The 15160-nt window shown below is 37.0% G+C and overlaps 1 protein-coding gene across 1 annotated transcript; it reads right to left on the bottom strand.

Annotated features, from left to right (window-relative positions):
- Positions 1-2096: 2096 nt before the first annotated feature.
- LOC134855912 (uncharacterized) lies at positions 2097-5668 on the bottom strand (the record flags this gene model as incomplete). Its single annotated transcript, XM_063872293.1, has 4 exons — positions 2097-2350; positions 4524-4913; positions 5064-5211; positions 5419-5668. Coding segments are annotated over 4 exons (1042 nt in total), but the record flags the coding sequence as incomplete, so codon positions are not given.
- Between the last annotated feature and the right edge of the window lie 9492 nt (positions 5669-15160).

A 15160-nucleotide genomic window follows, 5' to 3' on the forward strand; every position in this document is an offset into this window, starting at 1 on the left:
TAATTCAAGTAAGTCTACATGCAGTTTCATATTTTCATTACGTATTTTTCAATGAAACTTTATCAACCGATCTAATGATTATTTTAAACAGCTGCGTTTGAAACTTTGGCAGAGAAACTAACAGTCAAGCAACAATCATCCAAATTTATTCCCTCATTTAACTTCAGTATAAAGAATTTGGAAAAAAACGAAGAATTTATTTTTGTGTCAAAAACCTCATAACTGACTTTTGTTGCTTGCTATTCCATCTCATGTTGTGAAATCATGTTTGGTTTTTTGCTAATAATCTCCATGTGCAATCCTTACTATTTAAAAACAAAAAGTAGTGAGTCGACGTTTGAAATTTTTTCTACAATGGTTAATGCGGAGTAGACCGCACCGCGCTATTTGATTAGCAATTGGCTATCAGTTCCGGGCAAGACTCAATCTATGTTAAGTACCGCTATAAGAAAAATGAAACTTCATGAAGTCCTTCTCCTGGTCTAAAAAGTGACTGCCCATTTTTTTCTCATCGTCAATCCTGACAAAACGACGAGTCAATTTTTATTTGTGACGGACCACTAGACATTATGTGTATCCGAGTGGTAGCCAGTTTGTCAAAATATTTGGCTTTTATATCCCATCCAGAAGTTGTCCCTCCCTGTAATCGGCGGATTCCAGCTCTCATTCACACTTGTTGTACTCTATTATAGAAGAAAATCATTGCCGTCAGATTTCTGTAAGAAATTTACAGAGAACTTTTTGTGCCACTAAATGAAAAAAAAACGGACTCCTTTCAAATAACGGAAAGCGACAATTTCCCCAAGCATTTCTCTAGCTTCGCAATCATATTTAGTTTCCGCATCCTGATCGCCAATTAAGTTTCTAGGGCTCACCTATATTCACAATACACGTTGAACAATTGAGAAACAAACAATTAATTATTACCACAGTTTTATCGATGAGTTTGGAAAGATGCCTCGTTCTGCTATCACAGAGTGGCGCGCTACATTCGGCTACATATATACAACTCTGCAGATCTACAACTCGTAGGAAAGAGAGCAACTAGCCATCAAAAAACCAATACAAAAAAAAACAACCCAACTATTCATTACTCAAAACCCCAGTTGAGCTGAAGAGTTACTAGACAGTCAGGAAAAGACTAAAATTAGTACGACCCGGCTAACCCTTGATTAATTACTCTCAACAACAAAACCAGCCATATTGCGCAGAGCTTAACCTTTCGAGTTCTTGGTCACGATAACCAATGGCGCTTTCAGTTGAAGCAGTTTAGACCCATAGACTTAGTCTACTGACTTGCATTTTCAAAATTCTTCTTTATTTCAAAACATAACTGAACAAAAATTGAAAAGCTCCAAAGTCATCGCACTGCCCACGCCAGATAAACTTTATAAATTCTTTAAATCATACAAGTCAATATCGCTTATTTGTCTTGAGATTGAAATTTTAGATTGTCTGCTTAGTCCAATTTTCCCAAACTACTCCCAAATGCCGGATATTAACCAAAGTGGTTTAACTAAAAGACAAAACGCTTTGACGTATGTTTTGACATTGCTTACAGTATATTCCGGTCCTGTTCGATATGTGTTAAAGACTTGCCTACGGTATGTTTCGATTACTTTTGAGCTCTGTTTCGAACGTGCTTGAGCCAGGTTTTGACCATGCTCGAGAAATGTTTTGAGTTTGCACCCGAACAAAATCCCTTTATCCCGTAGCCATTTATCGTTCGAGTGCTTACATAAAATGTGCACCTCGACCAGGGAAACTTCTTCGACCAATAGTTTCGATCCTTTAGAAGTAAACACAGACTTAGTTCTGGTTTACAACCTGAGATGAAAGCTGAGAGATTATCTGTTCTTTTTTAGAAATTAAATGGCAATCAAAATCTGTAGTCGGAAAACTTGTATAGACATTTGTGTTGTAATCTCATGAAAAAAGACTCTAAAAATGCTTCATTTCCTTTAATGTTTTACTAAAATGATTATTTTTCAATAGTATGAAAATTTATACTGAAAAAAACTTTCTCGTAAAATCGTAAGCAAGTTAAATCTAGTAATTTTTGGATATTGAATTACTAATTTCTTTTTAAATTTCGTTTAGTTTTCGGGGTCACTGAGCCCAATTTTGGAAATGTGAGGGTCAATTAAGACTTTCTTCTTATTTCTTCTCATCGGTCGTTGTCTGTGAAGCGAGATCTCCGAGTCAACTCGTGAACTCATTGTCGACTTCAGTCGGTTTTTGAGGTATTCGAAGTCCGATTGATGCGAGTCGGCTTCGATTTCTCGGCCACTTCGGGTTCGAGCTGAGACATTGCGACTCAGTTTTGCTGAATTCTGAGACTCTGAGCTGCCTGAAAATATTTATTCCTTACAGAGATTAGGAGCTGTCACAATATATCTGAGCTGTCACAGAATCCGAAAAAAAATGTTGAAAATCATCTAACTAAAACTAAAAAATAATTAAGCTCTGTTCAATTGAAGAATGGTTTTAACTGATATTTAAAACATGAGAATTAATTTGACATACAGTGCTGATTTAAATTAACCGGAGAAAACGCGTTAAACTTGAAATTTAAAACCCGTTTTTCTCAAATTGGGCTGAGTTTAGGTGAAAACTTATGAATACAAAACTTGCTTAGAATTTTAGCAGAATTAATATGGTGTAATTTATTTTGCGAAATTCGGGTCCGAAATTTTACCCCAAAAATGGGTCATTTTGGCTTTTCTTAGTTCATTAAAAATTACGCCAAAAATACCTAGTCGATCACAGACATAATCATATCCAAGTGAGCCAATTACGTAGCCCAACAAATTTTATGCAAGGTATTTTCTCCAAAAAAGAATTGCAAATTGTTCCAAAATTGTTTTTAAATAAAAAGTTGGCATTTTATATAGTAAAAACGACCTTTTTGTCTATCAAACAAAAATAAATTAACTTATACAATATTTTGGAGATTATACCCTTCTTAAAGTTTGTTGGGCTACGTAAGTGGCTCACTTTGATATAATCATGTCTGTAATCGACTGGGTAATTTCAGCATAATTTTTGAGAAAATAAGAAAAGCCAAAATGACCCATTTTTGGGCTAAAATTTCGGGCCCGATTTTCGCAAAATTAATTACACCATATTAATTCTGCTAAAATTCTAAGCAAGTTTTGTCTCCATACGTTTTCACCTAAACTCAACCCAATTTTAGAAAAACGGGTTTTAAATTTCAAGTTTAACGCGTTTTGTCCGGTTAATTTAAATCAGCACTGTATAGCTTTTAACAAATTTAACGGACAAATTTTGAAATAATTCTTGATCTTCAGACGGTGAAATCGCGTTCAAACTGCAATCAAATTTTCAAAACCGCATTTGAACTGACAAAAGAGCAATGCAAAATTATTCCGTTTTTTTTTTGGAAAATTTCATTTTTGCCTTATTCAAGAGCACAATTGAAAAAACTTTTTCATTTACAACGATTTGCCATGGAATTTTTCAAAGCAAAAAAAAACATAAAATGCCGACACAAAGGCAAACACAAAACTTCAAAGAAGTATGTCGATTTAATTTAAATTTGAAGGTCAAAGTTAATTCAGAAACTTAAAAAATTGTCCAATAAATTTGTTAAAAGCTATAAAACAGTGCTGATTTAAATTATCCGGACAAAAAGAACAAAACTTGAATTTTCAAACACGTTTGTCTCAAATTGGGTTAAAAATAGACAATAAGTGAAGAAAACAAAAGTTGCTTAGAATTTCACCAGAAATAATATAATACAATTATTTCTGCGAAATTCTTAACCTAAATTTTACCCCACAAATGGATCGTTTTAGCTTTTTTTAATTAATCAAAGTTTACTCTGAAACTACTTTGTTGATTGATGAGCAATATATATCACAAGAAGCCTCTTACACAGCCCAACAAAGCTCCAGAGAGGATAAAAACTCCAAAAATGTGAGTAAATTGTATAAAATTTGTTTTTAAGCAAAGGTTTTGGGTTTTATATAGTAAAAATCACATTACCTGACTATCAAGCTAAATTATTTTCTCTTACACAGGTTTTTGGATATTTAATTCTTCTAGATTTTTGTTGGGCTGTGATATAGATTACTCATCAATTAACAAAGCAGCTTCAGCGTAATTTTTGATTAATTGAAAAAAGCCAAAATGACCCATTTTGAGGTAAAATTTTGGTTGAGAATTTCGGTAAAAAAATTGTACCACATTACTTCTGATTAAATTCTAAGCACTTTTGGTCTAATTTTAACCCAAACTGAGAAAAACGCGTTTGCAAATTCAAATTTTGTTAGTTTTGTCCGGATAATTTAAATCAGCACTATTTTTATAGAAAATTTTTGCTTTGAATTTCTCGCTTTGAGAATTTAATTTGATGTGTGCTCTCTTCTCAAAAACACGAAATCAAATTTAAAAAATTTTTAGATTCATCAGACCGATGAATTATGACGGGATGTTTTTGGTTAAAATGTATATGATTTTGATATAAGAAGTTAATTTTTTTCGTTTCCTCAAATGCTCACTCGTGATTTTTGGGTAGTCAGAATCCGTAAGATTTGTTTGACTTTCATCGCGCTGTGGTTTCCTTTGAGACTTGGAATCATCTTCAATCGGTTTGAATTTCTGGTGGACAGAAACATTTTCCTTGATTTCAATTGGTTTAGTGGATTCGATACTGTATGCAATAGAACTTTCCTCGTATGTCTGACAGCTTTTTGAATATCTCGTCTCATCGGCAACACTAATTTTCCGCTCCTGAAAGGCGGGTGGTTCATTTACAATAGGTTTTACAATGTCTTTTTTCGCATCACTAATCAACAATGATTTTTCTGTGACTTTGTTGATTGAATCTTCGTTTTCAGGATCAGATGACAAGTAGTCTTCCAGTTCAGAGTTTAAACGAAACTTGTGAGCTAAAAAATATATAATTTTTTCGATATACTTGATTTCACGGCCAAATCTCTAAAGTTTTGAGTAATCCAAAATTGTATTCCCTACAGGATATTTTTCCAAAGAACGTTTTCGCACTTCTTACGAGTTCTTGACAAAATAGTTTTGCTTACCACTTATGAAGTTAAGTCTGTCTTTGTTTATTTCTGCTTCTCGTGGATAAGTTCGCCAGTAGTTTTGATCTATGATTACAATGTCAGCATTGCATGTAGAAGAATCTTGCCTATCATCTTCTTCCGAGTCCGATTCCTTCTCAAGTGCCTATAAAAAAAGCAGAAATATAACCTTATATAATAACACTGGAGTTAGCGGTGTTTGAACCCAGGCATCCTGATGAAAAGAAACTTGCTTTTATCACAAAAGCACTTCAGTTATTGATCAATTTCTAGCATCTTGTAATTGAGAAACTAAACTTACTATTATTTGAAAACATACTTGCAATAAAAATGAGAAATTTTAAAAATATACCTGGTATCGATCCGTATCTCGTTCCAAGATGCTTCTTAAATACATGCCTAGAGGTTGCGCCGATGGAGCTGATGATTTTTTCTCGACATGGGATGATATTGTGTTTATTTCATGCATTGGGTAGTCTTTTGTGGAAGCCAATGGGTCTTTGAAGTGTGATGCAAACAGTCCGTTGGAGTAGACGAAAGCTGTTTCACTCGCAGGATTAGAAATGACAGATGCTTTCCGACCCAGAAGGTATTTTCTGCTTCTAGAATAAAAAACACAAAAAAGTTTTAAAAAAATCACATACTAACACTTTATGGTCTAATAAAACTAAACAAAGTATTTAATTTAGGGGCGGCCACGCCACTTCTTTTTGTTGGTGTAATCTTTGATACGGTAATCTTTTAGGTTGTAAAATATTGTCTTAACCATCTAAAATTGTGCGAAAAAAGCGGACCTCAAGCCACGGATATTTTTTGATGACGGCAGAGCCATTTATCAATTCATCAGTGCTCTACGACTGAACACTATTGTGACTAGTTTGCTAGCCTTTGTATTACTTATCTACTGTAAAACCGTGCAAACTTGTCAGGTCGATACTTCAATTTTTGTCTGCTGATTGAGATAGGACTTTTATTAGCAAACACTGAATACCGGTACTCAAGATTCAATCGAGCCCAAAACTGAACTACAATACTGAAATTTGAAACCTCAATACTGCTCCAAAAACTTGCAAAATCAAAATGGCACATACTATTCTCGTCTTGCCATCCTATATTTCAGAGGAAACTTTAGATTTTTTTAAGCTTTGCGACAGGAAAAAAATCCAGCTTCCAGCAAGAGCAGGCAATGAACTGGATATGAGTGTTTAATGTGGCCAATCTGTGAGAGGCTACCTATTGGATGTCAATCATTTTAGTTGCTGCAATTTTCAATCATACTCATGAGAGTTTGTTCTATCACCAGGTACCTACCTGTCAATCAGTCTCTAAGTTTGTCTTGTTTACTCTGACCTCTACATCAGGGTCTGGAATTAATGTTGAGAAAAACAGTTGAATTAACAATCATAATCCATACCGTTTTACTATCACTTGTTATGGCGCAGCCAGCAGGTCGAGTGGGTAAAACCGCGGGAATAGTAGCATTTTGGCCTCCAAACAAGGCCTCCAAACAAAGCCACACTTGGATATGGAAACAATTTAACGCCCGCGATTCCTCGAGATTTGCTTAACAACTTTTAAGAAGGAGCAAAACGAAGCATATTAGATGTATCAAAAGTTATGTCGAAAGCAGAAGGAAGGGGAGAGCTTGAAATTTTTCTAAGCAGCGTTGAATGGCGACTAGGTGTAACTTGATAAGACTGGAGAGAAAGATGGTTCGAGACATATTCGTCTTCAATATGCGGAACAGAGACACCCAGAATGAGTTATGCAGAGAGACAAAAAAAAACCGGAGGAAGCATAAAAGAAAGCGATGTCCCAGGGGAAGCGCTACAAATTAAGGCCGAGCCAGCAAGCAACATTCGAGGATCATGGGGACGCGGTTTTCAACAGGGACGCTAAAACTATCAAAATCGTGGGGGACGCCAAACTCTGGATCGGAAATGCTAAAATTATGATCAACCAATCTATGATTCACCCCGGAACACCAAAAAAGATGCATAGCACGATTTGTCACGTTCAACTTCTGCAAAAAAGTAGGTCACTTCGAGAGAACGTGGAGAGTAAAACGAATGTCGCGCGGTAGACAGTCAGAGGAGCTTATTCAAGGGGATGGGATATTTGACGGGAAGGATAACCCCTCGGATGAAGTAAGCTCACAGCACGCAAATTCCGTCGGATTTGTCAAGAGAGAGCATCGCTGGTCATCGGAAAACTCCGACGATTGTATGATAATGGCATTAAGTCGAAAGAGGGTTACACTGCTAAAGGTTGTTGCCGGGCCAAAGTTAAAAATCACAATGAACGGACATCCGATGAACATCTGGATCGAAGGTGGATCACCGATACCAATACTCACAATGGACGATCTCAAGAAGACCCTGGGAAGAACTTGAGTCAACCTGAAGCAGAAGAACACTGAGGATGATGAGTTTCGTGACAACAGCAACAACCGAATCATCGTACTGCCAAGTTGAATGTAGAGTTGGCATCCAATGGATGGAAAACCAGGGCAGAATTTAGGGTCAATATTAAGCAGACCATCGATCGTGGGATGGAATTTCATGGGAAAATTGGGTCCACAACTTATGCAGGCACATCCAGGGGGAGAAGTCATGAAATTTCGAGGGACACAAGACAATTTTTTTCCTAGCAGGCAGGAAACCCATAGGACCAGGACATGGATCCTTGGTAACATTACTTCAGTGGGATATTCCCAAAGTCTTTTTTAGGACCGGAAAAATTAGAAATTACAAGGTCTAGGCGGATTTTTTCAAAGTCGTACAACTGCAACAGAGGGGTAGGAGAGTTTCGGTAACACTCCAAAATAAGGTGGATAAAAGTATCGACAAAATTATGATCACGGTCACATAGAAAAATTGAAGGAAAAATTGGATCGAAATTTCGTTTTGCAAAAATCATTACCGTAGAAACAGATAGTTCCACTAAATTAGCGCTCGAATCGCGAGCAGTTAACAAGCAAAAGTACAAAAACAAAATGCAGATGCCGAACATCGAGGAACTCGTGCATACAAGAGAAAAAAAAACAAAATGACGTGTGTTTTACAACAATTGAATTAATTTATGCATACGGACAAATACTGACGACATTTATCGACGATATATTGACGACATTTATCGACGACATATTAGAAACAACCAAGGGGACCAAAATTGAGCACATATCATTGGTTGAAATAATTATGCCGAAACTAATTCCCGAAAACTTATCATTGAAGCTTTCAAAGTGCTTATTTGCAAAACGCGAGTGCGAATGAATCGCACACTGAATTATGAAATCGAGCGTACAGGCTCTGCAATGGAAAACAGCGCCGATCGACGCGCTGGTGGCCCAAAAAAAACGAAAACCCAACTCAAATAGTATTTGAGTTTAACACGCAGACTTCACATTTATCTCCCAGCCCCAGCTGGAATATCATCACCCTTAAAACCACTATTAAGTTAAAAAGTGAATTCAAATGAACAAAAGAATGCGAAATTGCGTTCAAAAATATCAAGCTGGGCGTAGCAAAATTATTCGAATAGAAACATTTCAATCTATATAAAGACATTAGAAGTGTATGTGACGGGAAACACAACGGCTTGAGGGCAGTGCTCGAACAATTAGGATCCGAGGGTTGGCGACCAATCGCATTAGCCTCGTTATTTTTAAATGCAGCTGAAATAAAACATTCAACGAACAATTTGGAAAATAGATAGTCGCTTGGGGATCTGAACATTTCAGAAATTGTATCCTCGGAAGACCATTTACAGTAATCACAGATCATAAAGCTTTAGTTTCTTTACTTAACAGTCAAATATCAAGAAGAACAAAAACTTATTCAAGATTAACAGGAAGACTAGACAGAACGACAAATATGCTTGATTACATCAATGGTTGAGCGCGGAAAGTCTTGCGCGAGAAAACCGGACAGTAAGAATCGATCAATTTGCATATTGCATAAATCAATTAAATCCCCGGCACGATTAGTGTGCGCAATATATCGTTCCCTGGAAGACGGTAACAAGAGTAGAAAACTCAACTAAAAGTTAGAAATTTGGATGATAGTTCTGATTGCTCGTTCCTGGTTGTTGAAATCGTTTCGAATATTATTTCCCCGATAAACCTAGACCCTAATCTTTATGGAAAGGACAAAGTCACAGCCATTAATCCAGAATTTGAAGCCATAATTAAAAACACACGTGACTCTATAAAGAACACCATTCTATCAATAACTGAAAAATATCCGAGCGAACTAGTTTCGGAAAAAAATCCAAACCAGCGATTCACGTCAATTATCTCACGTGGTACTAAGGTTATCAAAAAGCTTACCTCATTACCTGAGTTGTTTAACCTGGAATTTAGCGCTTTCAATATCCCAGCAGACATAAACCTACTTAAACTACAAGAGGCTTAAATTACAGAAAAAAACAACAACCTGAAGGAGGAACGAACCAAAAAGGGGAAAAACTGGGCCCAGTACGTAAGCGATCTCTACCTAAGAGACGACTGTGTCTGGCTCGACGAACGACCAGTAATACCGCTACCTCTGCAACTGGCGGTAGAATCGAGGATCCATTTCTACCATCCTGAAAAATGGAACATGGTCGAAGCAGCTCGAGATGTATGGTACCCCTGTATGTCCCACAGCCTCGCGGCAAAAACGACATACTGTCGAAAATGCACGGTTGCGGGTATGAACTTGAAAACGTTGCTAACCAAAGGAGAAGTTGCGAAAATCCCTGAACCAAGGGAACCTAATGAGTGCATAAAATTAGGCTTCTGGGGTCCGAAATGATATTTGAAAGAGCAGAAAAAGTATGTACTAGTCGCAACGAACCGTCTCTTCAGAAGGTCATCAGCTATGGTTGAAACAAGGTCTTAAAAGTTTTGGAAAAAAAAACATTTATCATCACCGTGTATCTCGGAAAACCCATTTACACTAAGGGTCATGCTGTACATCTAACAAACTTAAGAGTTTCTGTAATAACGAAACGATCGAGCTCAATTACTCTGGGGTAAACGATCACTGGGGCACGGGGTCGGTTATGAGAATCATCGGCAGTATTTAAATTTCGTGCTCAATTTTGCGGCTGAAAATGAGCATAAATTGTTTTAAAAAAATGTTCGACAAGGCGTTAGGCGCGTTACAAATGCGACAAGCAAGATAAACCCTTTTGAAGCACAACGCGGCAGGGGACAAACACTGTTGTAAGCAACCTAACCAAAATGTCAAGTTTAAGTAACCTGGATTGGAAAAACGTTCTACATCAAAAATTTTCTTTTTTGGACGATAATGATCCAGATCTCAAAGAGTTGCTTATCCTCAATATTCAAACTGGGAGGAGCAACCTGATTAACGTACGCCCCAGCACTGAGGAACTTGCCGGACAATCTCAACGATCAAGCTCAAACCAACAAATCAATACGGACCAAGTGGAGAGAACCCAGTAGGAGCAACCACTTCAAGAGGATGGGGACGCCGTTGTAGTTTTTTTTTCTACCGGACAACAAGCAAAGCGCTAAGCTGGTAAAAACTAATAAAATCAAAAATAATATCTGAATCAGAACATACCGTCAAACTGAGAAAAGGGTGTGTACTTAGGACGAAGCCGAAGTCACCCACAGTCTCGAAGAAACAAAAAGCAGCGACAGTTGCCGAAAAGCTCGCAAGAGCAAGGATGGGCATACCACATTTAAAACCATGCTGTTTTACTATTCCTTATTAAATCATCAGATAACGAAGCAACCTAACAAACAATAAGATCAATTAATTAACCGTAAAGCTGTCAAATATTGTTGAAAAAGTTATCCAAATGAAAACAGCGCGACAGTTACAAAAACTTTCAAATTAAATTCTCTCCTCACAGCTGACTGGAACTAAGTTAAACAAAAGACAGGGTTGAAGACTCAAAGTGCGGGCCATCAAATTGGATAGAAAATTGCCCGCACTGTACTCGAAGTTCTGGCGTTTGTCTGGAAGAGTTTTATTGGGACTGATAATTCGTTCCAAAAGGTGCGTTGTCCCGCACTGTACTTGACGCACTCGCATTTGTCTGCAACAGTTTTATTGTGTCGGAGAAATCAATCTCTAGATTGAGCGTTGCTCCGCACTGTACTTGAGGCTCTCGCATTTGTCTGCAACAGTTTTTTGGGTCGGAGAATTCAATCTCTAGTTGGAGCGTTGCCCTGCAGTGTATTTGTCGCAATAGCATTTGTCTGGAAAATTTATTTTTCAATAGGACAACTCTATCTAAACGGAGCGTTGTCCCGCACTGTAATTTACAATCTCGCATTTGTCTGCAAGAGGTTTTTAGGATCGGAACATTCAATCTATATGGAGACTTGCCTCACTCTGTACTTGACGCTCTCGCATTTCCGCGAAAAAATTGTTTGGTTAGAGAAGTCAATTTAGATCGAGCACTGCCCTGCACTGTACTTGACGGTCTCAAATTTGTCTGCAAAATTGCATTGGGTCGGAGAATTCAATCTAGATGGAGCGTTTCCCCGCATTGTACTTGACGCTCTCGCATCTGTCTGAAACAGTTTTATTGGGTCGAAGAATTCAATATCTAGATGGTGCGTTGCCCCGCCTTGTACGTGAAGCTTTCGCATTTGTCTTCAAAGGTTTTTTTTTGGGTCGGAGAACTCAATCCAGATGAAGCGTTGCCCCGCAATTTACTTGATGCTCTCGCGTTTGTCTGCAAAAATTTTTTTTGACCAATGCTTCATACAAAGAGTAAGGTTTTTCATCAAATGCCGTGTATAAGCGTCTCCAATGCAAAGCAACGCTTCGGGATGTCTTGCTGCTCCAAATATATTCAGAGCACACCGGCGAATACAATCAGTGTTTAAACTATCAAAGATAATATGATGGAAAGTTGTGTCTGATAAGACTTGCTTCAGTGGCAAGACCGCTGATTTGGAGAATTTACGTGATGCCTTGTGTTTATGTTTCGATACTTCGCAAACAGATAGTTTCACTGTTTTTATCAACATCCGCTTTTATCAACTTTTTTCTCTTTTGTCAGGTTGCCTAATTTCAGAACCCCAGCTTTCTTCCCACTGAGCAATTACAGAGCACTAGTAACTTTTCTTGATCTCATGAGCTTAGTGAACGAGCGAGCTCAATTCTCTTCATGAAATTTGTTGTTCATTAGACGCAGTTCACTTTGAACAGACTTACTTTCTTTTAAAAGTTCCTTTACCACTCTGGCAAAGTTCTTATCTGCGTTTGAGATGTAGAACATGCTCTTTGAATTTGCTCATCCTGGATGTCTTTTGAAGCAAAAGTGCCGGCATGAGCATTGCTGCCTTAATAGCAATTAGTCCATTACAAGAATTGCCTACAAATCCAAAAAACCAGTCTGCAAATTCTTAAACGAACCAAATTCAATCAGCACCCGAAGGAACTTGAAACGAATTTGGCTTCAAATGCACCAATTTCTCATGCACTTCATCGATGGCTTCACACACTTCTTGTCAATCAGCATGTAAAGTCAAGGATGTGTAACCTGGCATTTACGACAAGGTGACATAAACAAGGCATCTGACAAAGTCAAATTTGCCATAATTTGAGTTAAGCCACTGTGCATATTATGATTCTCGATATCAAGAAACTCAGTGGAGCGGTTCTTTGCTTGTGAACAAGCTTGTAGACAATTGGGGGGGGGGGAGAGAGGTTGCAAAAACTGATCCATTTTTTCGTTCACATTTTTTCTAATTTCTCAGTTTTTTTTACACATTCCGTTATCCAGTTCACGTCCGTCGATCCCTCCTTCCCTCCTCGTTTCCAAAACTCAGCCCCCTTTTAGGTGGTCAACCACCCTCTCCATCCACCAGTTTACCAGCTCCACTTCAAAAGAAAACTCCCCCAACGTTGACCAAACATCGGAGATGTCAAACGTTGGAGAGGTAATGGTGTGCGCGATGATGAACTTCTTCGCTCGAATTCTAAATTTGTAGAAAACTGCAAAATTAGAGCACAATACTCTTTCAAATTTGCAAAAACTAATCGTGGATTTCAAGAAAAAAACTGAATATGTTGCAATAAAAAATGGATTATAATTCAGTACAAAAGATAATAATGGTTTTTTAAGTACTGAAAACAGTCAAATAAAGTCTCTTAAAATGGTTCCTTGAACATCTAGTGCAAAAAATTATAACACGGGAAATAAGCTGCTGTTTTTAATTATTATGACGTAGAAGTACAGTAATCATTATGATCAAATCAGTTGTCGGACAAAACTTGATTGAACCGTGTCATGGTTGAAGGTTGTGGCCATTTTTGAATTAAGTATCCCGGGTCGGGGTGTTCGGTTTGTTTTTCCACTTCGAAAGTCGAGCAGGTGCAGTTTTTCCAGCAACCTTAAGTGAAGCACAAAAATAATTTCGGTCGATAAAGTCGAAACATAGTTGTGCGACTAGACTTAGACTCTTTACACTTATGAGAGAATGTACAGCCATAAAATTAACACTCACAGTATACGAATTTTTAATCTTTGGATCAAAACATCCAGCAGGAATAAAACATTCTATTCACAGATCACAAACCAAAAACTTTTCTACTTACACAAAAGTCAAATCCAAACCATAGAGTTTATAGATTTCAACTCATCCTGATGAAATTTCCAAACCGAAATATAGTTTGGACAGCAGGAAAAAACTAGATACACTTATTCAAAATACACCAGCTGAATTATTAACACGAAAAACATCCGTGGAAACACCACAAAATGAAAAATTCTTCCTTGCAAAAGACGAAACATCACCACGACTAGATTGCAAGTATGCAGTAATAACTGACCCTGACAATACACAGATAATTAATTTAGAACAGTTTCCACGATATCTCGATCGTCAAAATAACCACAATGACGTTGATTTTTTCGGAAAAAACACATTTCAACCAATACCATACTCTTCATGGATCAAAAACATCTAAACAAAAGAAACACAGGAAAAGTCTATTCCCTTTAATAGAATAGGAAAACTTAACAGATAACATAAGCTTATCAGGACCTCATAACAGATAACATAAAATTATCAGGACCAATACAATTGATCTAACTCTTAACTTGCAAGACCCCCCAGATAAATTACCTCTCTCAAAATACGAAATTCAACACATATCTTTCTTCCAATCACAGAAAAAAAGACACTAGAACTATTACAAAAAAAAACATTGACCCCGTCAATAGACAGCTTAAATCTTTGCACAAATCTAAAACAAAACCCAAAAAAAGGCTGCTATCACAATCTTACGAACTGAAACAGTACTTAGATATTTCCGAAAGTTCAACAATACAACAATCAACGAAAAAAACTGTTCTCTTGGAATATCGTACTCCGGAAACAAAATTACCCTGTCTACCATTAAGCATGATTTTAATCGGTTTCACATTTCAAATTCCTTGCATACAAAAGGACATGCAGATTCAAAAAACATAATCAATTTTCATTCCAAAGTTTTATTATATAAACGCACCAATGTGGATAAAAGTCTTATGCTACGATTGCACAACATGTCAATTAAATAAGCCATTTCCCCACCAAAAACAACTAGCAGAAAAAACAAGTCTCAAAGGACAAAGTCTATAATTTAACCACAGAATGTCATTTGAAACGAAAGGCCCTATATCACCTTCTTTAGAAGAAAATTTGTATATATTAGTTCTATTTACTCATTATGTAGCACTCAAACTTGTACCTCAATGTAATGCATATTATGCTTACACAACGCTTTACGAACATTGCATAGTCAAATTTTGGATTACCAGAAAACCTTGTCACAGACAATGGCACTGAATTCATAAATAAGAAAATCATCACATTATGCCATCTTCATAACATTAGACATAAATCCCGAACATCTCATGCTCCATGACCAATGGTTTAGTCGATGGTTTGAAGCGTTTCCTCCCGGAATATCTTAGATGTATCATAAATGGAAACAATTAGAAATGTACCGAATGGTCAACCGGCGAAAATTTTTTTCCCTTTGCTTATAATTCACAAATAACAACAACTCTAATATCACCATACAAATGGTTTTCAATCAAAAACCACGAAAAGCAATTATGTTTACTGCAAACTC

The sequence above is a fragment of the Symsagittifera roscoffensis genome, unplaced genomic scaffold (genome assembly GCF_963678635.1).
Source record: "Symsagittifera roscoffensis unplaced genomic scaffold, txSymRosc1.1 SCAFFOLD_783, whole genome shotgun sequence".
NCBI lineage: Eukaryota > Metazoa > Xenacoelomorpha > Acoela > Convolutidae > Symsagittifera > Symsagittifera roscoffensis.